Source organism: Typopeltis vanoorti, chromosome 4 (assembly GCF_054136105.1).
Source record: "Typopeltis vanoorti isolate ZY-2024b chromosome 4, IOZ_Tvanoo_1.0, whole genome shotgun sequence".
In the NCBI taxonomy this organism is placed as follows: domain Eukaryota; kingdom Metazoa; phylum Arthropoda; class Arachnida; order Uropygi; family Thelyphonidae; genus Typopeltis; species Typopeltis vanoorti.
The window spans coordinates 165,011,195-165,038,933 of record NC_143552.1 but is presented as its reverse complement, the minus strand read 5'-3'; the positions used below and the strand labels follow the sequence as shown (position 1 = coordinate 165,038,933).

The window sequence follows — 27,739 nt, the reverse complement described above, 5'->3', positions numbered from 1 at the left end:
TGCTTGTTTTTTGTTTGATTCATTTGCTGTTAATAACTGATAATTCAGCTTAATTTTCAATGAAAACAAGTTAGGTAATCTTATGTTTACACCACGTTATACAAAAACATAAGAAAATCTTAGAATATCACCAGTTAACAATCAATCTTTGATCATCAATCAACCTTTATGGTTGATTGATGATCAAAAATAAACTGCCAAACAACTGTACAATATGATATCAGAATCAAGTTATGTATTTGAATATATAGCAAAAAAAATTTTTCATCATCATCAAATTCCTGCCATGTACCCTCAAGGGGTGTACAGGATATGACGGTACTACATGAAAAAATTACATCATTACTAACTTCCTATCTACAATTTTCCTCCAAATCAGTCTGTTACTTGTCAAGACTCCAACATTATCAGATCTTATATTTCTATCGTCTAAGGCACTTTGTACAGTATCAATCCACCTATATCTTGGTCTTCCTCTGGGTCGTTTTCCTGCCAACCTGGCAGAGAACACTTGTTTTGCTAATCTTTCCTCTCCCATTCTATTTAAGTGACCATACCATCTGCTTTAATTAAAAAAAAAAATTTTTTAATTAAAAAAAAAAATATATATATATATATCAGTTCCGACTCCAAGGAGACACCCATTACAATAATAATAATTAATAAGTAAATAAATAAATATATATATATATATATATATATATATATATATATATATATATATATATATATATATATGCACACACTATTAACTGAATTGTGTACACACACAAAGACTAACTATGCTAACTTCATTAATATATCCAAATAAATTATTATTATTATTATTAAGAGAGACCTCCAGGGAATTTGGAACTCAACAAGGGAGACCATACATGCCCTTGAATTCATTCATGCTACTTGAACACACAACATCAACAGCAATTTGTTCCAATCATGCACCACTCTATGAGAGAAAAATCTAGCTCTCATCCTCCTCTTGAGAGCATTCATTATCAACTTCCAAGGATGCCCTTATGTCCTTTCCCCACCCTCCATGAAATGAAAAATTCCATTTACTAAAATTCTGTATAACCCTTTCACCAGTTTGTAACTCTCAAAATCATATCACTCCTCTTTCTCCCAGTTGTCTGCAGACTACAAGTTCTCAATATGTCTTCATAATCAGTATTCCACAATCCAGATATCATTTTTGACACTCTCCTTTGCACTCTCTCCACTGTATCAGAATCACCACAAAAACCAGGAGACAACACCTGAGTGCAATAGTCCAAGTAAGGTTTTATCGAGGTCTTGTAAAGAGGTAAAATGACTTTCTTATCTTTACATATCAAGGTTCATTTCGGTATCACAATAATTCTTTGTATTTACAATTTTTGCTATATGACCCTTGAATTTCAACTTCCTGTCTACTAAACCTCCAAAATCACTAGCCTGAACAGTGGATATTTAATCATGCCAAAGTGCATGATTTTACATCTGCTGGCATTGAACTGACATCATTTTTCCCATGTCCACAATTCCAGCCTATTCAAATCATTCTGCAAGTACTGCATATCAGCAGCACTCCTGATTACCCAACCTATCTTTGCATTATCAGCAAATAGCTGTACGTTGCATATCAAATCTTCCCCAATGTCATTAATGTACAGACTGAATAACAATGGACCAAGGACTGATCCTTGAGGCACCACTGGTTACATTGAATCTTGCAGATTCATCCCCCCCCCCATATACGACTTTTTGATCTGTCAGTCAGTCATCCTCTTGTCCATACCAATAGTTTATAATCCAATCCTATATTCTCCAATTTATCCAACAGTCTTCCATGCCATATTCTGTATAAAGCCTTAGCAAAATCCAAAAGTTTTACTGTGTATCCATTCCTCTTGTTTAGTTGAATGGTAACATTATTATAGAATGTGAGCAAGCTGCTAAAACATGACCTTCCCTTGGTAAACCCATGCTGTTTGTTGCAAAGTAAAGATTCTCTGTCAATCCATGTTTGAATGTGAGCCCTAACCATCTTTTCCAAAATCTTCACCACTGAGATACTGATTGGTTGATAGTTGCATATATCAGTCTTTGCATCACTAATTATAATAATTTTATCTCAGTTATTAAGTTGAACTTTCTAAAATATCATATTTATGCATCTATCCTTGGAATTAAGTATATGTTGTACAAAAGTTCAAATTGTATTTGAAAAATTATCAGGAAAATAATTAACCAATTCTATATGCATTAAATGAGCTCAGTATAAGGAGTAAAATAAAGAAAGAACACTTATTTACAGAGTATTATGGCCTATTACTAAAGCTCCAAAAATATATGCTTAGCCACAATGAATGAGTTATGGAAGACTAATGTTAGGGACTTTCATTATGACCAAGTGATCATCATTATTCATATTACAGTGGGATATGAACAGTGGTAATGTGAACACTCATCATACACACTTAAGGTAATAATCAACATAATATACAAGAATATTACTGACAAATTAATTTTGTTAATTGGCTAATAGATTTTAGGTGTATATTTATACCCTTATTAATATAATTTTTCTCAATACATTCAACTGTAATTACCTTTTATTGCATAAAATATCAACCACTGGAATTTTGAATTTAATACAATGACATTGATCACCTGTCTTTAGTGAAACGATACTCAATGCACAGAACTGTTGGCCTGCACTGAAAAAATTGAATAAAGTAATAAATAAAAAAATAAACAAATATAAAATACAAGTAAAACTAATATCAAAAATAGTCAGACTGCTACCATTAACCATATGGAAACAAAATTGTACAAATCAGAGGCAAGACAACATTCAAACAACATCAAAATAATGAACAGTAAATTAGTTTAATTATACATACATGGTGATATCAAATGTTTACAATATTATTCTCATGACAACAAAAGCATTATGTCCATCATAACCTAAATCCATGTCACTGAGATGTTTGATGAGAAGATCAGATATAAAATAAGTCCTTGCTTTATATTACACTAGTTGCATATATACCATTTCAGAGGAATCCTTAGAATAATTGCTATAGGCAATATAGGCCATTTCAGTTAGTTGCCAAAAAAAGTGCTTGAAAACATTCATTTATTGTATGGAATGCTAAGCATGATGTTTTCTTTTTCTTTCAATCTGATATGTTCTGCCATGTGTATCTGCATCTGTCTGGAATAGCCCATCTGTCACAAATAGCAGGCACCACAGAACTGTGGATTTTAGACTTCGTTTTTAATTGCCAAAATAGCTTAAAAAAGACATGGGAATTGTGATAAGACCTCCTATATTTTTTTTTTTCCTATATGTTTTGTCTGATGGCTGTGATTTTGAGTGTGAATGCTGAGTGAAAGCAGGATATGCAGGGAGAGAAACAGAATTGCTGATAAAGGAAATGTAAAGCATGAAGTCCGAGTTGAGGAGGATAAATATAGAGATTAACTAGAGAGGTTAGCTAGTGTGAGGAGAACAAGGGAGAGAAGACAGCGAGTGAATGGGAGAAAGAGAGGAAACTGGAGAAGATCAAGAGAGTGTGGGAGCAAGGGATAGAGAGAGATAAGAGGAGGGAGAGAAAGTGGGAGGGAGAGAAGAGAGAGAGAGATTAGAAGCAGAAAGATTCAGGGATACTAGTGAGAGAAGAATGAATGAATCTGTTTAGAGTATTATGTATGGACATTGTGATTTAGAGCATGCAGAGTAGAGCAGAGTGTCAGAGGAGTGCTTGCCAAGAGAAATGATAGAATGTGTGGCAGTGACAATGAAACAAGGTGGAAATTTAGAGATGATAATAATGGTTGGCATGAATGACCTGAGAGGTAGCGTGAATAATACAGCAAGAGAGCCGAGAATGAGGTAAGGGCAAGTGCAGCAGAAATGTATTAGAAGGAAGATAGCGAGTGTGTTGCCTTGATATAATGCAGAATGGAGGAAAGGAGTAGCAATAATGAATGAGATATAACGAGAACATGTCTGTAGGAAGGGAGGTCTAGAATATGCAAATACATGAAATACATTGGAGTATAGAAGGAAGATATACATGCAAGAGATATGGACTACATAGACATAGAAGAATGGTATTTGGAGTGTTGTTTTCTGGAGACAAATTAGCATGTTAGGGCAGGTAAACCACAACTGAATGGGTGGAATGTAACAGGGATGACCTCATATAGAGATGAGTATATACCTCATTTCTCAAGCCACCTTAGTGGCTTGAGAAATATAATAGTTATATAAATACTGGCAGTGCAGAGGTTTTTTGGTACACAAATAATAAGAGTGTTAGGAATAAAGGGAATGAGTTTGTGAGATTGATTGACTCAGTCTCTCTAAAGATTGTTGCAATCAGTGAAACTTGGTTAGCTGAGGAGGATGTAACAAGAATAGAAAACAAAGGGATATAAGCATATTTCAGCAGAATAGTGAAGGTAAACTGGGTGGCAGAATGTTACTCATCATACGAGATGAATTATGCTCCATTAGGGCATAATTCATGGCAGAGAATCAGATGGAAAATAAAATTAATGTCTTTGAGAATATATGGTGCAAAACATTTATAGGACAAGATATTCAGTGGAATGTTGCTACAGACTAAGAAATATAGCAATGAATATGAAATGTTTATGCAAATCAGTTTGGCATGTGCAAAGCGAGTGATCATTATAGGGACTTCAACTATAGCAATATAAACTGGGCAGAGGAGGCAGCATACTTTACTAAAAGAATTGAACTTTTTGGACTTCTTGAGAGACAACTGTCTCAAGCAGTATGTGATGAAGGGAACATTACAATCGAGAATTTTAGACTTGCCTGCAGCATCAAAAGATCTGATTGTGACAGATATCATAATTGTCGCCAGATGGTGAGAGTGACCATGTAAGTCCTAGCTTTTAGGATGAACATGCATGAAGTATCAAGGCATGCATAATTTATGTGGAATTATAAGGCAGGCAACTATCATAAAATTAGAAACCAACTTGCAGTAGTATAAAGGATGAAAGAATTTGAAGAAAAAAGTAAGCAGTGCATGGGAGATACTTAAGAAAAAATTATATAACAACAATGGCAGATTGTATATCTTAAGTGAAGAAGATAAAGTAATTTAGATTCAAATCAGATAGTCAAATTGGCTATACTGGTAGAAATGGATGAAGTAAGGGATCTTGGGGTGATTGTAGATAGAAAGTTCAGAGGATATATTGCAAAGGCCATGAAAACATCTCAGAGAATTGCTACAACATCGAGGAGGACTGACCACATCTGGATTTCTGTGCTCAGATCTGGTCATTGGGATTTGAAGGGGATAAAGTGACCTTGGAAAGGGTGCAGACATAGATAAAAAAAAATTGAAGCAGGACTGTACAATGTTAGTTATGAGGACAAATGAAAGCCACCCAAACTACAGAGTTTGGTGGATAGAAAATAAAGAGGGATATGTCACTGAGCCATGTAAGCTGTTATCATTGTTGTAAGATTATTATTGGATTGACACTGGGGAGATTTTTCATATGGTAGAATGACGGAAAGGAACAAGGATATGGAACCATCCCTGGAAGTTGCAGTAGTGAATAAAAGGGTAAGAGGTAAGTTTTCTGCATGAAGTGTAGTAGGAGCATGGAATGCACTGCCTGAGAGGACAGTAAAAGTGTAAATGGTGGATAAGTTAAAGGAGTAGTAAGAAAGAATATACAGTCTAGCGCTGACCTCCTATGATGAGTCTTGTGACTCCATAGAGGTCAGGAAAATAATAAATAAGTAGCAAAATGTTCTAGAAGCTATTAAAAGAGCTTAGAAATGGAGTGGTATAAAAGTAATGAGAAATTATAAAAGCAACATGAAAACCAAAAATAAAGATATCCTAGATGTTTGGAGTGTTTACTTTGTGAGACTTAAAATGAAATCAGTGACAGAAGAATAGTAGAAAGTATTTAAGAGGAATGCAATCAGCAGCACATATCAATATTTGAGATAGAAAAAGCAATCAAAAACCTGAAATGCAGAAAGGCAGCCCAAGGAGATGATATTTGCTCACATGGCAGTAGAAAAGCTCTACAATGGCTGCAATACAAAATTTAGAAGGCATGGTCAGAAAGTTGAATTCCAGATGATTGAAACAGAGCTCTCATTATAAAAATGGATATAAAACAATGTGAGAATTACGGAGGAATTTCTTTACTTAGTGTACAAAGTAATATTTATTATTACTTTGTACACTAAGTAGTTATTAATGCAAGCATATTTGAGGCTAAGAAAAACTGTGGAAGAGAAACTTAGAAGACAAGCTGGCCAAATAGATGTGTTTGGATAGCAGAGAAATCATGATATATATATATATATACACACAGAAGAGAATTACAAACCGTACAAAAGACTGCGAGTGAACTTCCTCATAATGTTCGCCTCTCTTTACACTCTCTACATCCTCTTATCCCACGCATCTATGGAGTTCCCAAATACATAAAGAAAACATCCCTCTTCGCCCAATTGTAGAAGGAATCAACTCACCTACGTATAAACTTTCAAAATATCTAGCAAAGTACCTCAAGTATTTCTCCAATAAATCTTCATCTTTCATCAAAAACACCACAGATTTTGTTTCGCATATAAAAGATATTCCCATCAATGAAAATGACATTCTAGCAAGCTTTGACATTATATCTTTATTTACTAACGTTCTTACGGACGAGGTACTTACATTACTAAAGGACAAATTATCCAAAAAAATGTTTACTTTATTAAAACATTGCATTCATTCTGGTTACTTAAGATATCAGGACTCCGTTTACCAACAAAAACAAGGCCTGGCAATGGGCAATCCTTTGTCCCCAGTTCTAGCTAACATCTTCCTTGAAGATTTTGAAATGAAAGCCATATCTTCCTTCTCATTTAAACAAAAAGTTTGGAAACGATATGTTGATGATATATTCATTATTTGGAATCATGGACACGCATCTCTCACAGATTTTCTTCATCTAAACATCCAACATCCTAATATAAAATTTACTGCTGATCTAGAAAATAATAACTCCTTAGCTTTCCTGGATGTCATGCTTACACAATGCTCTGAAAAATTAAAAATCTCTATGTACAGAAAACCTACTCATACTAATAGATATCTGCATAATCTTTCTCATCATTTTCCACCACAAAAACTTAGAACTATATCTACACAGACACAGAGCACGCTCTCTCTTGACTGAACCATGTGAACTACAAAACGAAATAAATCACCTCACTCTTATCTTTAAACAAAATGGATACTCTAAAAAAACTATTAAGAAATTTCTTCTGGATCCTCCTAGACAGTGCACAACTGAAATTATTAATTTTAAAGGTAGCATCTCCATTCCATACATTAGCACAGTCTCTAAAAAATTAGCTAAAGTCCTTAAAAAATATAATATCAGGACGTTCTTCACCACACTTCCTAAAATCCGTTCTCTAATCAGCCATCCAAAACCTACTCATCACAACCTAAAATATCTAGGTGTATATAAATTATGGTGCGATTGCAATAATCCTTATTTTGGACAAACCAACAAATCTATTGAACAACGTATAGAAGAGCATAAGAGAAACATCTCTTACAAAAGATCTCATGCAACTGCATTATCCAGTCATGTTCTTTTTTCAAATAATCCTAATGATGATCAACAAAGCCACTCTGTTTGCTGGGATAGATCAGAAAATATCTTTCGCTGTGATGATGAGTTTGAGAGGAAAATTGTAGAATCAAGGGAAATCCTGCTGAACCCTGTCCACTTAAACAACAATTTGAGTTATAACATCCCAGATAGCCATGCTGCAGTTATTCAATATTGGCGTTCACGTGAGCCTGCATGCACACTTGCAATAAACAATGGCACACCTGTTAGAACAACTTGAAAAAATACGTTTTTTATGTATCAATTATGTGGCAATTTTTACCTGTAATTTCCAGTTTTGTTTAGATACTTCAATGTTTATTACTATTCTTTTCCTTTATGAATACCTGAGGAAGGGCTGTTATAAGCCGAAACTAGTCGTATTATTCTTATTAAAATCTTTATAAGTTATCTCGGGTTTTTTATTATTATTATTATTATTATTATTATTAAACAAGACCTCATGGAGTCAAAGACTCATCTAGGAGGTCCTTTTATCTTACACACACATCTCATCATACCGTGTCTTAAACACATTCAAACTACTTGCAGACACCACGATCTCAGGCAAGGCATTCCAATCACTCACAACTCTGCACGAAAAAAACCTGCCTCTCACTCCCTTACTCACACCCTCCTTATACAGTTTCCAGGGATGACCTCTGGTTCTCCCCTGATCTCCCACTATTCTCTGTAGAACTTCTCTACCATTGATCCTATAACAACCCCTTACCAACTTGTAGGTCTCTATCATATCTCCCCTCTTCCTTCTCTCCACGAGACTCTGCAAATTACATCTTTTCAATCTTTCCTCATACTCAACATTCCAGAGGTCAGAAACTACCTTAGTCAGTCGCCTTTGGACCCTTTCCAACATCTCTTCATCCTTCTGAAAACCCGGTGACCAAATCTGGGCACAATAGTCCAAGTGTGGCCTAATCAAAGCCTTATACATTGGAACAAGTATCTCCCTACTTCTACATGTCAGTGTCCTCCGCATCATTCCCAGAAGTCTTTGTGTTGTCTTCACAATTTTGGCGATGTGTCCCCTAAATTTTAGATCCTTATCCACTATCACCCCCAGATCTCTTATTTCCTCTACTTCCAACAATATATTCTCACCAAGCATAAATTCTGCATCCCATCTTTGTTTTCCAAATTTTAAAACTTTACATTTTGCAACATTGAACTCACATCCCCATTTGCTTGCCCAAACACTCAATTTATTCAAGTCTTCTTGCAAGGCCACAACATCTTCACTACTCTTTATGGTTCGTCCCAACTTTGCATCATCTGCAAACAACTGAATATCTCCATCCAAATCTTCACCAATATCATTAATATATAAGTTAAATAGTAATGGCCCTAAAACAGACCCCTGAGGCACTCCACTAGTGACTTTCCTTTTCCTGGATATTGCACCCCCATACACAACTTGTTGATACCTATCAGATAGCCAGCCTCCAATCCAATGCACTAATCTAATATCCAACCCCATCTGCTCTAGTTTGACTGTCAACTTATCATGAGGTACTCTATCAAAAGCCTTTGCGAAATCCAAGTATATTACTGTGTATCCTTCTCCTCTGTCCAAGGAAGCAGTCACTTTATTGTAATAAGTAAGTAGATTACTAAAACATGACCTCCCTTTAGCAAATCCATGCTGTCCATCAAAGATTATACCATTGTTGTCAACCCAACTCTGGATCCTAGTTCTCACAAGCTTCTCCAACAACTTAACCACAACACCTGACACACAGATAGGCCTATAGTTTGATGCTTGAGTTCGATCACCTCCTTTATGAAGTGGCACAATCTTGCCCTCCTTCCACTCTTTAGGAACTTGACCAAGTGCAAGACTCGTATTAAAAAAATATGTCAAGGCAGGTGTCAACTCTCTGGCACACTCCTTCAGAATACGTGGTGATATATTATCAAGTCCCACAGCCTTATTTACATCTAGTTTACTCAACTCCCCAAACACCTCTTGCTCACTTACAGTCAGTCTCTCCTCCCCATCATCAACTGCTCTTAATCTCTCCATGAAGTCACATTCACAAGATTGAAAGATCTTTATGAATTGCTCATTAAGTATCTCCACAACACATTCTGCAACAGCTGTCTTTATACCATTTCCTCCAATCAATGTCATCCTTCCATAATCATTCTTTCTTTTGCTGGCTACATATCGAAAGAACTCCCTAGGATTCTTTTTGGCTTCATTAGCTAACTGCTGTTCATACCTCTCTTTAGCTACTCTCACCAACCAAGTCACCCTCCTTGCCTGGTCTTTGTAGACCTCATGAAATTGGTTACTTCCACTTCTCTTATGCTGTCTCCACAATGCCTTTTTTTTTTCTGTATTGCATGCTTAATCTCTTTATTCATCCATCTCACACCTACCTTATTTAACCTTCTCACCCGTGGTATACATTTAGACATTGCATCTACTAAATAGTTTTTGAAAATCCCCCAAGCTGCATTGATCTCTTTTCCAGCTAACTCCTCATTCCATGCTACATCTGCAAGCTGTCTCCTGAGCTCTTCATAATCACCCCCCCTTGTAGTTCCACATATGCCCTTTTTTCACAGGGGTCCTTGCACTGCTGGCAACCACCCAGGTAATCACCTCATGGTCACTTTCACCAATTGGTGGATGATTTGACACCTCATTTATAATTACATCCTCCGATGAGATGACCAAATCCAAGACCCTTAATCCTCGTGTGCCCTCTGTTACATACTGCCTGAGGTAGTTATCCCTCAAAAACTCAAGAAACTCATTTTCTTTACTTCCAGTCGCTATCTCTTCAATCCAGTCTATATTGCCATAATTAAAATCACCCATAATGATCACCCTTTTCTTATTTGCTTGGCTTATTTGACTATACATTTCACTATCACCACCATCCACATTACCAGGTCTATAACAACATCCCACCAAGTATTTGATTCTATTCACCTCTATCTCACACCATACTGCCTCAAAACCACTGGCCCTATTTCCCTCTTGCATCTCTACCTTGTATGGACATAACTCTTTCTCTATCATCAATAGCACTCCCCCTCCCTTTTTATCCCTTCTATCCTCACGAATTTTTAGATTTAATGACTAAAAATGAATCCTCATTTTTAGTCATTAAATCTATGTTTTTAAAATATATATAAATATATATTCATATTTATATATACTGATTATAACCGAGACTAGAATAACAATTAAATTTATTCAAAACGCAACATGTTTCATCGGATTGTCCGAATTCTTCAGGCGTGGGAACATAGAAAGTAAGTAAACACTATAAGAAACATCGTATCACTATAAAACGACTATTATAAAATTCAGTTAGCTTTGAATTGTAGCTACAGTCCATGTTGAAGTTCTATTGTTAAGTACCTGCGTGCGTCTTATTTCACGCGTGTGCCAATATCGGATAGCAGAGCTGAAAAAGTTCGGTAGATTATAGCTGAGGTTATTATTTATGTGATGAGGGTCAATAACAATTTCCTTAGACTTGACTATGCGTCACTGTACCTCGTCACGGCATATATGAAGGTTTGAGGTTGTTGTCCAGTTTATCTCATGTTGACAGCCTTCATCGTTTGTGTTTAATGAAAACAGTACATGGCTTGACAGGGCACTTGCTCTAGTTCTTTTGTAGGCAATGTCTCTCTCTGGTGTTCTTCCGGATGTAGGAGGATGGATTTTTCAGTTTGGCCATAGTACTGCTTCCCACAGTCACACAAAAGAACTAGAGCAAGTGCCCTGCCAAGCCATGTACTGTTTTCAGTAAACACAAACGATGAAGGCTGTCAACATGAGATAAACTGGACAACAACCTCAAACCTTCATATATGCCGTGACGAGGTACAGTGACGCATAGTCAAGTCTAAGGAAATTGTTATTGACCCTCATCACATAAATAATAACCTCAGCTATAATCTACCGGACTCTTTCAGCTCTGCTATTCGATATTGGCACACACGTGAAATCAGACGCACACAGCTACTTAACAACAGAACTTCAACACGGACTGTAGCTACAATTCAAAGCTAACTGTATTTTATAATAGTCATTTTATAGTGATACGATGTTTCTTATAGTGTTTACTTACTTTCTATGTTCCCACGCCTGAAGAAGTCAGAGACAATCCGATGAAACATGTTGCGTTCTGAATAAATTTAATTGTTATTCTAGTCTCGGTTATAGTCAGTATATATAAATATGAACATATCCCAGTACCGAGTTAATATGACAAATTGCTATCATATCCCTTCTGACGGGTATAATTTCAATCCTACAAAAGCTTATGAGAAGACACTTAAGAGTATTGGACACGCTATCAACAGACTTATCTTCCTGAAATGTTGTAAGTTCTCTTCTATTATTCCTAAATTCTTACAGTTCAGAGAAGTCATTACCAGTGAAAAAGCACACGGAATCTACAAAACTAGAACTTTTAGGAGAGAGAGGATTAACGATATCAAACATAATTTAGCTCTTCTCTTTTCTCAAAAATCATCCTTAGAAAACCATTTAGCGACCTCCTTAGACTGCGTGTCATGGAATCATGTTCAAGAAATAAGTACACATCGGGCATTAACATCTCAAAACTTAAACAAACATAAGCTTATCAGAAAGTTTAATTCGCTAAAGACAACACAAGAACAACCAACCCCTAATAATCTTCATGGAAGAAATAAAAAATTAGTGATAAATCATCCGTCATATGTTCTAAATCATAATGAAGAACATTTTCTTAAAAAAGGTCTCGATTTTGTCTTTGCGCCTAAAACTATTCCCAAGGAAATGTTTTTAACTAAGATGGAGAAAGCTGCATCCCTACTTCCTGCAGCAGACGCCAGCTTACTTCGCATGGAAGCAATACTTGCGATTAATAATGCAAGACCTCCATCTGATAACATATCCCTTGGCGAAATGCTAGCCATAAAAAGTCTTAAGAATAACAAAGACATCATTATCACACAAGCTGACAAGGGCAACGCAACTGTAGTGCTAAATAAAACAGATTACCATGAAAAAATCTTGGCATTATTAGAGTCAGATACATACTTGGAAATGGAGAGAGATCCAATGAGGGAGATACATAACAAAACAAACAATCTCTTACAAAAACCAACGGAGCTTCCATGAAACATACGCCTTGCCGCTCGCTCTTTACATCCACTCATCCCAAGGGTATATGGTCTTCCAAAGATACACAAGGAAAACTGCCCACTGAGACCAATTGTAGATAGTATTGACTCGCCTACCTACAACTTATCTAAGTTTCTGGCTTCATCTTTAAAAGGTTTTACAGGAAATTCTTCTTCATATATAAAGAACTCGACAGATTTCGTCTCGAAAATCAAAAATTTCATATTCCAGCCTTCAGATATCATGGTGAGCTTTGACGTGGTGGCTCTCTTTACAAACGTACCAATTCAAGAGGTTCTCTATATTTTAAAGAACAAGATTTCAAAAAAGATGTTTTCCATGCTATCACATTGCGTTCACTCTGGCTACTTTCAATATGAGAAGAAAATCTACAAATAAAATAAAGGAACTGGCAATGGGAAGCCCCCTGTCTCCTATATTAGCTAACATCTTTTTTCGAAGATTTCGAACAAAAGGCAATCTCCTCAGCTACTCTTAAACCAAAAATTTGGCTGAGATTTGTAGATGACATATTTCTTATCTGGCACCAATAACCTTCAGTCTTTTTTAAATCATTTAAACAACTTCCACCAAGATATCAAATTAACAATGGAGGTTGAAGAAAATGGATCTCTTCCCTTCCTGGACATAAGACTTACTAAGACATCTGATTACATTAAAATATTAATCTTTAGAAAATCTACACACACAGATAGATACCTGCATGTGTCCTCACATCACTATCCTGCACAGAAAGTGGGTATCATCTCAACTCTAGCACATCATGCCAGATCAATACTGTCAGATGATGAAGATCTAAAAAATGAACTACAACATCTACAAAGAACCTTCACAAGTAATGGCTACTCGTCAAAAACTATTAATAAGCATCTATACCGCCACCATCAAAACAACTCAGAAACACAAGGCAATCCAAAAGGTTATATCACCTTACCATATATCAGCTCGCTCTCCACAAAACTAAGAAGAATTTTAAGAACGTTCAACATAAAAACCTGTTTCTCTACTCTTCCTAAACTAAGATCGATTTTAAGCAAATACAAACAAGCTCACAACCATCTACAATTCCCAGGAGTGTACAAAATCACGTGTGACTGCGGGAAGCAATACTATGGCCAAACTGAAAAATCCATCCTCCTACGTCTGGAAGAACACCAGAGAGACATTGCCTACAAAAGAACTAGAGCAAGTGCCCTGTCAAGCCATGTACTGTTTTCAGTAAACACAAATGATGAAGGCCGTCAACATGAGATAAACTGGACAACAACCTCAAACCTTCATATATGCCGTGACGAGGTACAGCGATGCATAGTCGAGTCTAAGGAAATTGTTATGGACCCTCAATCACATAAATAATAACCTTAGCTATAATCTACCGGACTCTTTCAGCTCTGCTATCCGATATTGGCACACGCGTGAAATCAGATGCAAGCAGCTACTTAACAATAGAACTTCAACATGAACTGTAGCTACAATTCAAGGCTAACTGAATTTTATAATAGTCGTTTTATAGTGATACGATGTTTCTTATAGTGTTTACTTACTTTCTATGTTTTCACGCCAGAAGAAGTCGGACAATCCAATGAAACATGTTACATTTTGAATAAATTTAATTGTTATTCTAGTCTTGGTTATAGTCAGTATATATAAATATGAACATATCCCAGTACTGAGTTAATACTACAAATTGCTATATATATATATATATACACACACACACACATACAGGGTGAGCTATAAGGGGCTTGCAGGGGCTTGCCCGAGCCCTTTGTTAAATTTTTCTCAAATTTGTGAGCCCCTTGTTCTTGTTTACTTTTTTATTTTTTCAAAAAAAAAAAGAAAAAAAACAATTTTTTTAAATATATTAAGCGAAAAACTCATACGGTAACCTAACAAAGTGACTTTATTAAATAAAATATTATATTTACTGTTACTACCATTTTACAAATAATTCAATCTTTTGGTAATCACATATAAATAAATAGGACTATAAAATAATGCCCCTTGATTGGTACCGTTGATTATTACTTGAAGTATAAAAACAAAAGAGAAATATAACGTACTTCAATATTATTGTGTTTAGATGATATTTATTTATTATTTATAGATTGTTTGTCATAAAAACTTCAATCGTAAACAAAAGAAATTTATTTTGTTTATAAAAAATGCAGACTATTTCATATGTGCGATTATAAAAGATTTTATTCTTATTATATTTTGATAGTTAAAAAATGTTTTTCTTATGTAAGATAAATTAACACAGATGATTGTGTGCAAATATTTCATGTTTAGATCATGAAATATTTGTTTAAAAATGATAGCCTTTACAGGTTGATTGTCCCTTCATATTTTTTGATTGGCATTTGTACACAAACTGTATTAATAAACGTTTTTGTGTGATATACGGCTTTTTTTGCTCGACGATGTGAGCCCTTTGTTAAAATTTCCATAGCTCAAAACTGTGTCTATATATATATATACATATATCATGAGAATCTGTATTTAAGTTTTATTGATATGGAAAAGGTAAATGTCAAGACAAAAGCTGTTTTAAAAATTCAATTATATGTATAAATAGAACATTATATCAAGCAATACAGAGCCTATATTTAAGTTGTAAGTCAGCAGTTAGAATTGAGAGATATGCAGGAAGACTGCTTGATGTAAAATCAGTGTGAGATAGGGGGTACACACTATCTCCAAACACCTATTTGAATCACATTATGAAGGAGAACAGCATTAACGTTGGAGATGTTAATCTCAATTAAAATTGGAGATATTAATTTCAGCTCTTTACTTTATGCAGATAATATCATATTCCTAATAAATCCAGTATAAGTCTGCAGAATTTCTTAACCTAAATGAATGACTGCTGTAACAATTATAGCATGAAAATCAGCAACAAAAAGACCAAAGCAATGAAAATAGGAAGGAAAACATAGAAAACTTCGACTGCATTCTGAATTATCCTATAAGACTAAATAAATATTTCTGCTATTCACACGCACATTTTAGTCAAGTTTGCAAATTAAATATAGAAACAGGCAGCAGAAAAAGCAAAGTTAGTATGGAAGGTGTCATCTGAATAAATTTATATGGAATAAGAGAGAAATTAGTCAAAACACTTAACTAGGAGCACACAAAGTGCTTTAAACCAGTTGTAACTTGTGGATCTGACAGCTGGGTTAAAAGTACGACAGTTGATCAAAGAATAGAGATCATGGATATGAGAGTTCTGAGAAAAATTAGGCAAGTGAAAAGAATTCTGAAGAATAAAGGATAATTAAAAATGAAGATATAAGGAAAAAACTTGACATTTTTAACATTCAGGACTGTGTGAGTAGAACTAATCTCAGGTAGTATGATCACTTAAACAGAATGGAAGAAGAAAGATTAGCAAAGCAGTTGTTTGATGCCAAGATGGCAGGAAAAAGACAAAGATCTAGGTGCACTGATGCAGATGGAAGTGCCTTAGAAGACTGAAATATAAGATCTCACAATATTGAAGTTCTAGCAGGTAAGAGAATAATTTGGAGAGAAACTGTTGATAGGAAGTCAGTAATAATGTACTTTTAGGTAATAGTATCATAATATTCTGCATACTCCTTGAGGGTACATATCAGGAGATCGATGCCTGAATAAAAGATAAATCAATCAAAGCACTAACTAGCTGTATGCAGTGTTCAACCAATTTAACTTATGGATCTGAGAGCTAGATTAAAAATCAAACACTGGAGAACACTGATATGAAAGTTCTGAGAAAGATTAGAGGTGATGATGATGATTTATGGTTTTAATGGTGCAAGGACAGCAAAGGTCATACTGCACTATATCAAGGGGTTATAACAGTACACAGGGTAAGACAATCACAAACATCCATTCCCACAGCAAGATTTGAACCTGCAACCTGTTGGTTAGAGAGCAGATACACTAACCATTCAGCCAACCAGGCCAGCAAAAGATTAGAGGAGTAAACAGATATCAATAGGAGAATCATGTTTAAAATAAGGATATTAGGAAGAAATTAACATTGTAAGAATTCAGGAATGTATGAGCAGAGCTAATCTCAGGTGGTATGGTCATTCAGAAGGAAGAAAAAAGGTTAGAAAAGACCCAGAGAAAGAACAAAATCTAGGTGGAGTGATATATACTGTGACAATACTGGAGTACGGACAGATAACAGATTAATTTGGAGGAAAATTGCCAATAGGAAGTTAATGTACCTTATCATGACGTACTATCACAATTTCCTCAAAACCCACTGAGGATATATATCAGGAATTTGATGTTGATTTTTAATATTTTATGCGAACACTTTCTTTGAAAGCCATTTAATTTGAATTTAGCTTCTTGTTTGTAATCTCCATGTCTGATCCAGATAATAATATGGCTGCTGTTAAGCAAATACCAGTTGAAAAGCAGGAATATTATATGGAAATTATTCTGTTATAAGAAAAAAATCAAAACTGGATAATTTCCACATATTATTCCTCCTAAATTGGTATTTGCTTTCATTAATCTGGCCTGGTTGGCAGAGTGGTTAACGTATCCACTCTCCAGCCAAAAGGCTGCGGGTTTGAATCCCGCCGTGGGAATGGATGTTTGTGATTGTCTGTGAAAAATACTAGAAGTGGTAGTGGGAGGTAGATGGTATTGGTGCAGATGATGATGGTAGTTGCGATTCATTGTAGTTGTGGATTGAGTGGTGGAGACAGAGCTGCAGAGTAGGTGCCCTCCCTCGATGAGTCTTTGAACTCCCTGGAGGTGTCACATAATAATAATGTATTATACCCTTGTAAGTTACACCTTCATTAGCTACCAAGTATGTAAAAAAAAATCTTAAAATAGTATGTAATAATTATCAACTTCTACTATCATCATCATCAAATTCCTGACATGTACACTCAAGGAGTTAGTACAGGATATAATGCATGAAAAACTTGCATCATTACCCACTTCCTATCAACAATTTTCCTCCAAATCAATCTTATCTGTCAAGACTCCAACATTATCAGATCTTATATTTCTGTGTTCTAAGGCACTTTTTACTGTATCAATCCACCTATATCTTGATCTTCCTCTGGGTCTTTTTCCTACCAACCTGGCAGAGAACACTTGTTTTGCTCATCTTTCCTCTCCCATTCTGTTTAAGTGACCATACCACTTGAGATTAGCTCTGCTAACATATTCCTGGATGCTAAAAATGTCAAGTTCTTTCCTAATATCCTCATTTTTAATATGATATTGCCACTGATACCATCTGTTCATGCCTCTAATCTTTCTCAGGACTATCATATCTGTGGTGTCTAGTGTTTGGTGGAGAAGTTCTACAGAGAATAGTGGGAGATCAGGGGAGAACCAGAGGTCATCCCTGGAAACCGTATAAAGAGGGTGTGAGTAGGGGAGTGAGAGGCAGGTTTTTTTCGTGCAGAGTTGTGAATGATTGGAATGCCTTGCCTGAGAGTGTGGTGTCTGCAAGGAGTTTGAGTGTGTTTAAAACATGGTATGATGAGATGTGTGTGTGATAAAAGGACCTCCCAGATGAGTCTTTGACTCCATGAGGTCTTGAAGTAATAATAATAATAATAAGGTAATAGTAATAATTTATTTCTAACCCAGCTCTCAGATCCATAAGTTAAAATTGGTTTGAACACTGTCTTGTATACATCTAATTTAGTGTTTTGACTAATTTCTCTCTTATTCCATATAAATTTATTTAGATGACTTCCTACCATACTGGCTTTGTTGATTCTGTTTTTTTTTCCATATTTAATTTACCATCGTCACTAAAAACTGTGCCTAAGTAGATGAAATGTTTTACTTGTTCTATAAGTTCTCTATTCATGATGCAGTTGATATTTTCAATGTTTCTGCCTATTTTCATTGTCTTATTGCTGATTTTCATACCAAATTTATTGCAACACTTTTAGTAAAGGAATCTTGCAGACTTGTGGTGGATTTATTTAAAAGCATAACATTATCTGAATAAAGTAAAGATCTGAGACTAACATCTCCAATTTTGATATCAGGTTTAATACCACTTTCCTTCATAATATGATCCATATAGATAATGAATAACAGAGAGGATAATGTACATCCTTGTCTGACACCAGATATAACATCAAAACATCTTCCTGCACTTCCTTCAATTCTAACTGATGACTTACAACTCAAATAAAGACTAACTATTGCTTCATATAATGCCCAACTGACCAATAAACTGTAGCTTTTTGAATAACTTTTCTCTCGGCACCTTGTCATATACCTTTTGCAAGTCTACAAAGCTTACAGATCTTTTTATATTCCCATGATTTCTCAACTATTTGTCATAAAGTGCAAATCTGATCTTGACAGCCTCTATTTGGCCTAAGTCCAGCTTGTTCTTCTCCTCCACGATTTTTTTTAGCTGTTTCTCAAGAATACTTGCATAAATCTTACCAGGAACACTCAGTAGGGAAATACCTCTGTAATTCTCATATTCAGTTTTATTTTTATACTGTATATGGGTGTTATGAGAGCTCTACTCCAATCATCTGAAATTCGTCCCTCTGTCCAGGCGTTCTGAACTACAGAGTGCAGCCACTGCAAGACTTTTATACCTTCATACTTGAGCATTTCTGGTCAAATATCATCTACTCCCACTGCCTTTCCATTTTCCTTTCCAACTTTTATTAGCTTTAAAACTTTCTTACATGGTCCTCTTTTCAAAATGAAAGTGAATTTTATCCTGCTCAAAACTAAACTTCTACTGTGTGGTGGTAAATTCAAAAACTACAGAGATCTGCTTCTATAAAAGTCATTTGTCACACGTTTTATATATATATATATATATATATATATATATGAAGTATCTTTTATAAGCTATATTAAGTCTCCTAGCTTTCTTTGTCTTTAGACTTCATTTTTTTAAACTTCAAAATTAACAGACAGAAAAGACATTCTTTCGCTCACACATTTTCTCACTTTAACTGAATTAAGATTAAGGAATTGAAGAACATTTTTGTTTAACATGTTGTTTCAGTGAAGTCTGGAAAAAATATTATTTTCTTCTAACGATTGGAAGTTTCAGTACAACAAATACATCCCTTACTGTTAAACACTAATGGAGCCTTTCTCATTCCAGATTTTGTATCTCAGTATCTTAAGCAATAAAATAAAGTCATTTAATCTGACTTTTCTCTTCAATATCCAGAATAACAGATTTGGTTACAGTCTGAGAGTGAAAAATAACAGCTGGAAAATATCCAGCTATTATTTCCAGATTAAACGACTTTATTTTATTGCTTAATTGAAGAACAAAACACTGTTTCTTTCTTTCACCTTTTGCAGTAAAGAAAACTGTTCATATCAACTATCTTCCATCTTGGTTTTCTTTAGTGATTTGACATACCACAAATATCTCGTTTCGTTTCTGCGAACAGGAATAGTATTTATAGAAAGGATATTCATGGTATATTCCAAAAGTTCCTAATAAATCATGTTTGATTTCTTGCATTTTATGTTCAATCACCGATTTCTTTAACAGACTACTTTATTTCATCTTCCTTCTTTCTTGTTGCACTTACAGAAAGTTCATTTTTCCCTATTTACCTTCAAAAAAAATGTCTTTCCCAATGAAATGTACTTTTTATTCCACCACAATCTCTATATTTCCTCCTTTCTTTTATGTTGTCCTTATCATCTCTCATTCCTTTTTCAAATATTGAGCTGTTAACATCTTATATCTCATGGTCTGCTATTGGAGACCAATAGGAAGCCAGAATCTTAATGCAAGCTCAGAAAAACTTCTAGTTGCAGTTACAGTTTACTTTAGAGTAAGTAGACAAACATGGCATTTCAAAACATAACCACCCTTAAATACTTTTTTTGTAAACAGTAAGTTCTATAATTAATTCATACCTTTCACTTTATCAGATTTTTCCAAATCTGATAAAGTGAAATTGGATCACCACCAACAAATTGGATTTGTTAGTGGTGATCCAAATATAACTGATTTATTCAGCTGAGAGACATATTGTCGAAATAGATTAAATGACTATAAGCCAAGAGATAAAAAATAGAAACACTATTTTAAGTAATCTGCACAACTAATTTTGTCTTCTTAGAAGATTTCTTCAGGTGCATGATATAACTTGTGATTTCCATAACCATAGAAACAACCTTCTAAGAACAACTACAGAGTTTTCTAGAAATATTTCATTGTCTCTTCGTTCACCTCATCCTTTAATCCCTCAATTATATGGATTACCAAAAATTCACAAAGAAACCGAGATCAATTGTAGAAGTCATTGATTCACCTACATATAAACTCTCAAAGTATTTAGTCAAATCCTTAAAATGCTTATTCGGCTCAACCTCCTCTTTTCTCAAAATTTTTGTTGATTTTGTTTCGAGTGTCAAAAACCTACATAATCAAAAAGAAATTACAGCTAGTTTTGATGTCATTTCCCTCTTCACAAATGTGCCTACAGAAGAAGTTCTTACTCTGTTAAAAGATGAATTATCAAAAAAAGTAATGTCGTTATTAATCCATTGTGTTAATTCTGGTTATTTTCAGTTTAAAGACACTATTTACAAACGAAACTTTGGTTTAGCCATGGCCAATCGTTTATCTCCCATACTGGAGAATTTATATTTGGAATCTTTTGAGTAAACACTATCTCTTCATTCCAATTGAAACTTAGATTGTGAAAAAGATATATAGATGATATCCTAATCTTGGACCTGAGTCTTTAAAGAATTTCCTAGACCACCTCAACAGTCAACATCCAAAAATCCAATATACTGCAGAATTAGAGATTGATGGCTCTCTTCCATTTCCTAGATGTCAAACTTACTCATGTATCTAAGAAATTGAAACTCTCTATTTACAGGAAACCCACTCACACCAATAGAGATCTCCATGCACAGTCTTATCACTATCCACCTCAAAAACTTGACATTATTTCTATGCTAGGCAAATGTGCTCACTCCCTCCTCTGTGAAGAAGATATTAACAAAGAACTTCAATTTCTTCATCTTCAATTCCTCAAAGAAAGGTTCTTACAACCTTGACACTTCTTAAACACTTCTTAAATGGTTATTAAAAACAAACAGTTAACAACCTACTATTCAATCCACCACCTCATCGTATTGAAGATAGAAATTAGTTCCGTTGCCAAAATTTGAGAAAGTGTTCTAAAAAAACGTAACATCCAGACTTCTTTCACTGCTCTACTTAAACTCCATTTATTCACGCATGCTCAGTACACCGAAGCAAAAACATAACAATCTGAAATATCTTAGTGTTTACCATATTTGGTAATTGCAATATGCCTTATTTTGGCCAGATGGAAAAATCCATCGAATTAAGTCTACAGGAACATAAAAGAGATGTATGGCAAAACCAGAGCAAGTGCTGTCAAACCATGTCCTGAATTCTGCTGATGCTAACGATGAAAACTATCATTCATTCAGTTACATGGGACAAATGGGAAAATATTTTTTAATGCTATGATGAACTGGAAAGAAGAATTGTAGAAGCTAAAGAAATCGTCCTCCATCCAGTACATCTCAACACTAACCTAAGCTATAATCTCTCAGACTGTCATTGCATTGCTATTCAACTTTGGCATTCATGAGACCTTGAATGTGTGCATGTGCCCAACAATGAAGAGATACACAGACAGCTTTAAACATTAATACATTAATGCTTTAATGTACACATTTTTTCTCTCAACTGTAGAACCCATACTATTTTCAGACATTAAAAATATTGTGTTAGGTTAGGTACCACGAGATGGTGGCACTTGTTAGCTGTCTCTTAACTGTGTGTGCTGCTTAATTAGTGATAGCCTTAGGCTAGCTATCTCAGATTAGCTACAAGAGGAGATTGAACCACCCACTCAGTCTCCAAAAATTAGATAAGGCTAAAACAGCCTCACCTACTCACTATATATAAAAGGCATTAGTTGATTATATATATATGAGGAAGTTATATGTGGCAATTTGGGATTTAGCTGACCAAATTGTATTCTTATTGGCTTAAACCAAAATACAAAATGATGGTACAACATGACAAAATTTCATGCCAGCTGGGGCATCACCTAGTTAAACAAGGCGGTTTTGTTTTCACCAGGAAACCACAGCTAACAACGAAAAGTCAGCTACTGGAACAAATCTGAAAATGCACCCCAACTCAACATCACCAGAGTTAAAGATCGGTAGTATCAACATAAGAAACCTGAATGGCAAAGAAATGAAAGGAATGGAGTTAGCTGAAGAATTAGATAAATACCATTTTAACATAATAGGGGTGACCGAAACAAAAAAAGACAAAAACTGGTGAGATCATTCTAAGCAATAAATACAAAATGTTATATTCAGGCAATGACAATCAAGGAAAAGAAGGAATAGCCAAAGTATTCAACACTAAATACGAGGCTAATCTTCTTGAATGGCAGGCAGTCTCAAGTAGAGTTATGTGGGCAAATATCAGAATGGGGAACTGGACAATGAGACTTATTTGTGCCTATGGCCCCACAGAAAGTTTTACTAAGGTAGAAGTGGAGGAATTCTTTGAGACTTTAGAGGAAGCAACTGACACAACAAAAAAGGAAAAGTTGGTCGTTCTTCGGATCTAAATAGTAGGAAATGATTGTCGGACATACAAAAATATTTTGGGAAAATTTGGAGAAAAGAGCAAAGCTAATAATAATGGCAAATACCTGTTGGATTTCTGCTCAGGACATGGGCCGGTTATTATTAACACGCTGTTCCAACATAAAAATGTGCACAAATTTGCATGGAGAGAGAGAAGAGGCAAGGAATAAGAAAAGTCTCGTTGACTATGTTATTGTTGATAGTGATGTTTTCTCCCTGGTGCAGGACACCACAGTGTACAGAGGATTTGAAATTGGAAGTGATCACTATTTAGTCTTGAGCAGGATAAAATTGATTTTCATTTTGAAAAGAAGAACATGAAAGAAAGTTTTAAAGTGAAAAAAAGTTCAGCAGCTCTCAGATGTGAACTGTAGACTAAAATATACAAAGTTTATTGAAGAAAAAATAAAGTTTGTGAACAGGAACCAAACCTTGCAGATTCAGTGGCAAGCCTTGAAGAAAACTCTGATTGATTCAGCCAGAGAGGCATGTAGTGAGGTTGTCTGCAAGGATAGAAAAAAACAAAACTCCATGGTGGACACAGGACGTTAAAGAGGCAGTGAAGGAAAAGAAGAAAGCATATCAAAAGTTTCTGGCAAATAAGTCAGCTTGTGCTCTTAGAGAATACAGAGACAAATGTAAAAAAGCAAAACACTGTGTAAAACTAGCTAAACAAAAGTCATGGGAGGACTTTGGCAAGAACATAGAAAATAAATATCAAGAAGGTGGAAAGATATTCTAGAGATTGTTGAAGAAGCTAGAAATGGAGGAAAGAGTGCTGTAAAAGGAGTTAGAAATGATGAAGGTGACATGAAAACAGGATAAAAAGATATCCTTGAAGTATGGAGTAATTACTTTGAAAAATTGCTAAATGAAACAAGCAGTGATGACAGCACAGTGGTAAAAAACAACGACCAGGCATGCAGTCAGGAATACATATCCATACTTGAAGTAGAAAAAGCCATCAAAGGCTTGAAATGTGGAAAAGCAGCAGGAGTAGATGATATTCGACCAGAAATGCTGAAGTATGGTGGTAGAAAAGACTTACAGTGGCTGCACTGAATAGTTCAGAAGGCCTGGACAGAGGGACAAATTCCTGATGATTGGAGTACAGCTCTCATAGTACCCATATGTAAAAAGGGAAATAAAACTGATTGTGAGAATTACAGAGGTATATCCCTACTGAGTGTTCCTGGTAAGATTTATGCAAGTATACTTGAGAAATAGTTTAGAATAATTGTGGAAGAAAGGCTTGGTGAAGAACAAGATGGATTCAGGCCAAATAGGGGCTGTCAGGATCAGATCTTCACTTTACGACAAATAGTTGAGAAATCATGGGAATATAACAAATATCTGTATTTAAGTTTCGTAGATCTGGAAAAAGCATATGACAAGATGCCAAGAGAGAAGCTATTCAATATACTACAGTTATATGGCATCAAGGGGGCATTATATCAAGCAATACTTTGTCTTTGAGTTGTAAGTCAGCAGTTGGAATTGAAGGAAGTATAGGAAGATGGTTTAATGTTAAATCTGGGATGAGATAGAGGATGTACATTATCCCCTCTGTTATTCATTATCTATATGGATCACATTATATAGGAAAATGGTATTAAACATGATATCAAAATTGGAGATGTTAATGTCAGCTCTTTGCTTTATGCAGACAATGTTATACTTCTAAATAAATCTGCTACAAGTCTGCAAGATTACCTGACTAAATTGAATAACTGCTGTAATAGATATGGTATGAAGGTCAGCAATAAAAAGACAAAGACAATGAAAATAGGTAGAATCGTTGAAAATGTCAACTGTGTTGTGCACGGAGAACGTATAGAACAAGTAAAACATTTCAGCTACTTAGGCACAATTTTTAGTGAAGATGGTAAATTAAATATGAAAATAGACAACAGAATCAATAAAGCTGGTATGGTAGGAAGTCAACTGAATAAATTCATATGGAATAAGAGAGAAATTAGTCGGAACTCTAAATTAGTTGTATACAAGACAATGTTCAAACCAGTTTTAACTTATGGATCTGAGAGCTGGGTCAGAAGTAAAACACTTGACCAAAGACTAGAGACAGCAGATATTGGAGTCCTGAGAAAGATTATAGGCGTGAACAGATGGCATCAATGGCAATATCATATTAAAAAATGAGGATATTAGAAAAGAACTTGATATCGTCAGCATCCAGGAATGCATTAGCAGAGCTAATCTCAGGTGGTATGGTCACTTTTAAACAGAATGGGAGAGGAAAGATTAGCAAAAGTGTTCTCTGCCAGGTTGGCATGAAAACGACCCAGTGGAAGACCAAGATATAAGTGGATTGATACGGTACAAAGTGCCTTAGACGATAGAAATACAAGATCTGATAATGTTGGAGTCTTGACAAGTAACAGACCAATTTGGAGGAAAATTGTAGATAGGAAGTTAGTAATGATGTAAATTTTTCAAGTAGTACTATCATATCCTGTACACACCTTGAGGGTAAATGGCAGGAATTTGATGATGATGAGAAAGATATATGTTACCAATGATTTTATTAGTAGTTGATTTCTGCAGTTTTAGAACTGACCAACATACAGTAGAAGTTAAGAATTTTACACACTTCATCATCATCACGAACCATGGACTCACTGCCAGTTGATGTGTGATGCCTGTTTCACTATCTTCTTCCACCTTTCTTTGTCCAGTGCACAGTGTCGCAGTCTTTGTACACCCATTCCACAACAGTCTTTTATATTGTCTATCCATTCTCTGTATGGTCTACCTCTTCTGTTTAAACCATCCAAAATACCAAACATAAATGCCTTTATCTTTCGGTCCTCATTCTACAGATGTGTCCAAATAATTGCAGCTTCCGTTTTATAATCTTCTACATTAGATTCTGTTTTGGTTGCATCTCTTCTGATAGAGCTCTTCATTGGTGATTTTCTGTACCCATCCTATTCTTAGAATTTTCCTGTAACAAGTTCTTTCAAATGCCAAAATTCTTTTTCTCGATTCTTTTTTTATTACCCATGTTTCAGATCCGTACAGTACGCCACTGAAGATGCATGTTTCCAGTACTCTTAGTTTTGTTTGCAGACTGATCACTTTACTTTTCCAGATGTTATTCATGGCCTTCAGATTTGTTCTTCCCTTTGCAATCCTGATCTTTATTTTTTTTTTACAGTCCAAGTCATATGTCAGTTTACTTCCTAAATATGTGAATTGTTCTACATATTCTATATCAGTTCCATCCACTTGTATCTTTTGTTTCATGTTCTTCTCACCAAATATCATTGTCTTTGTTTTTTCCAAGTTCATAACAAGTCCAAATCTCTTCCCTTCCTCATTTAACAGTTTTAGTGTTTTTTGTAGTTCTTGGGAGCTAATATTGATACTAAGCAGATCATACTGCTTAAATAATGTCATGTATGTTTTTAATACTGAAATATAATTAGATGAGTAATTTGGTGCAATATTATTTTATCATAATACTAGGGGGGGCATTTCCCCCCCCCCCCCCCCTGGCGCCTACAGCACCCAACCCTCCGATTTCCGAGCTGGTAGGTCATGACTGATTATATGCAGTTGCCCATATGTTGCACCACCTTTAAGAGAGAGCTACCTACCCAATGCTAGTGCAACACAAGAGCAACGCGTAGCAAAGATGGAGGAAGCATCACGCATTTCGTCGCCTTCCAAAAGTCATGACCTACCAAGCTGACGTCACATCCGTTTCAAATTTTATGTCACATCTGTGACATAAAAACGTTTCGAATTTCAGCTTATCTTAAATTCCTGGGAACCTCTAATTAAAGGAACTTTAATTAGAGAGCTGGTAGGTCATGACTGATTATATGCAGTTGCCTATATGTTGCAAAGAGAGAGCTACCTACCCAATGGTAGTGCAACACAAGAGCAACGCGTAGCAAAGATGGAGGAAGTATCACGCATTTCGTCGCCTTCCAAAAGTCATGACCTACCAAGCTGACGTCATATCCATTTCAAATTTTATGTCACATCTGTGACATAAAAACGTTTCGAATTTCAGCTTATCTTAAATTCCTGGGAACCTCTAATTAAAGGAACTTTAATGGAAGAAAGATAAATAAAGTAAGAAAAAATAAAGAAAGAAAAAATAATTTCATGAATGTATAGAGTAGATATTTATAATCCTGCATAATCATAAATAAACCTTCTAACACCTTTTTATTTTATATAGAGTAGATATCAAATAATGTCACATACAAACATTTCAAA

The 27,739-nt window shown here is 35.1% G+C and overlaps 1 protein-coding gene across 1 annotated transcript in view; it reads right to left on the bottom strand.

Annotated features, from left to right (window-relative positions):
- The window catches only part of rudhira (breast carcinoma-amplified sequence 3 protein rudhira), a 532,797-nt gene that overhangs the window by 435,785 nt on the left and 69,273 nt on the right, over positions 1-27,739 (bottom strand). Inside the window, exon 7 of the mRNA XM_090391579.1 lies at positions 2,592-2,699. Within this exon, the coding sequence (XP_090247705.1) occupies positions 2,592-2,699 (108 nt within the window). The remainder of the gene's footprint in view (positions 1-2,591; positions 2,700-27,739) is intronic.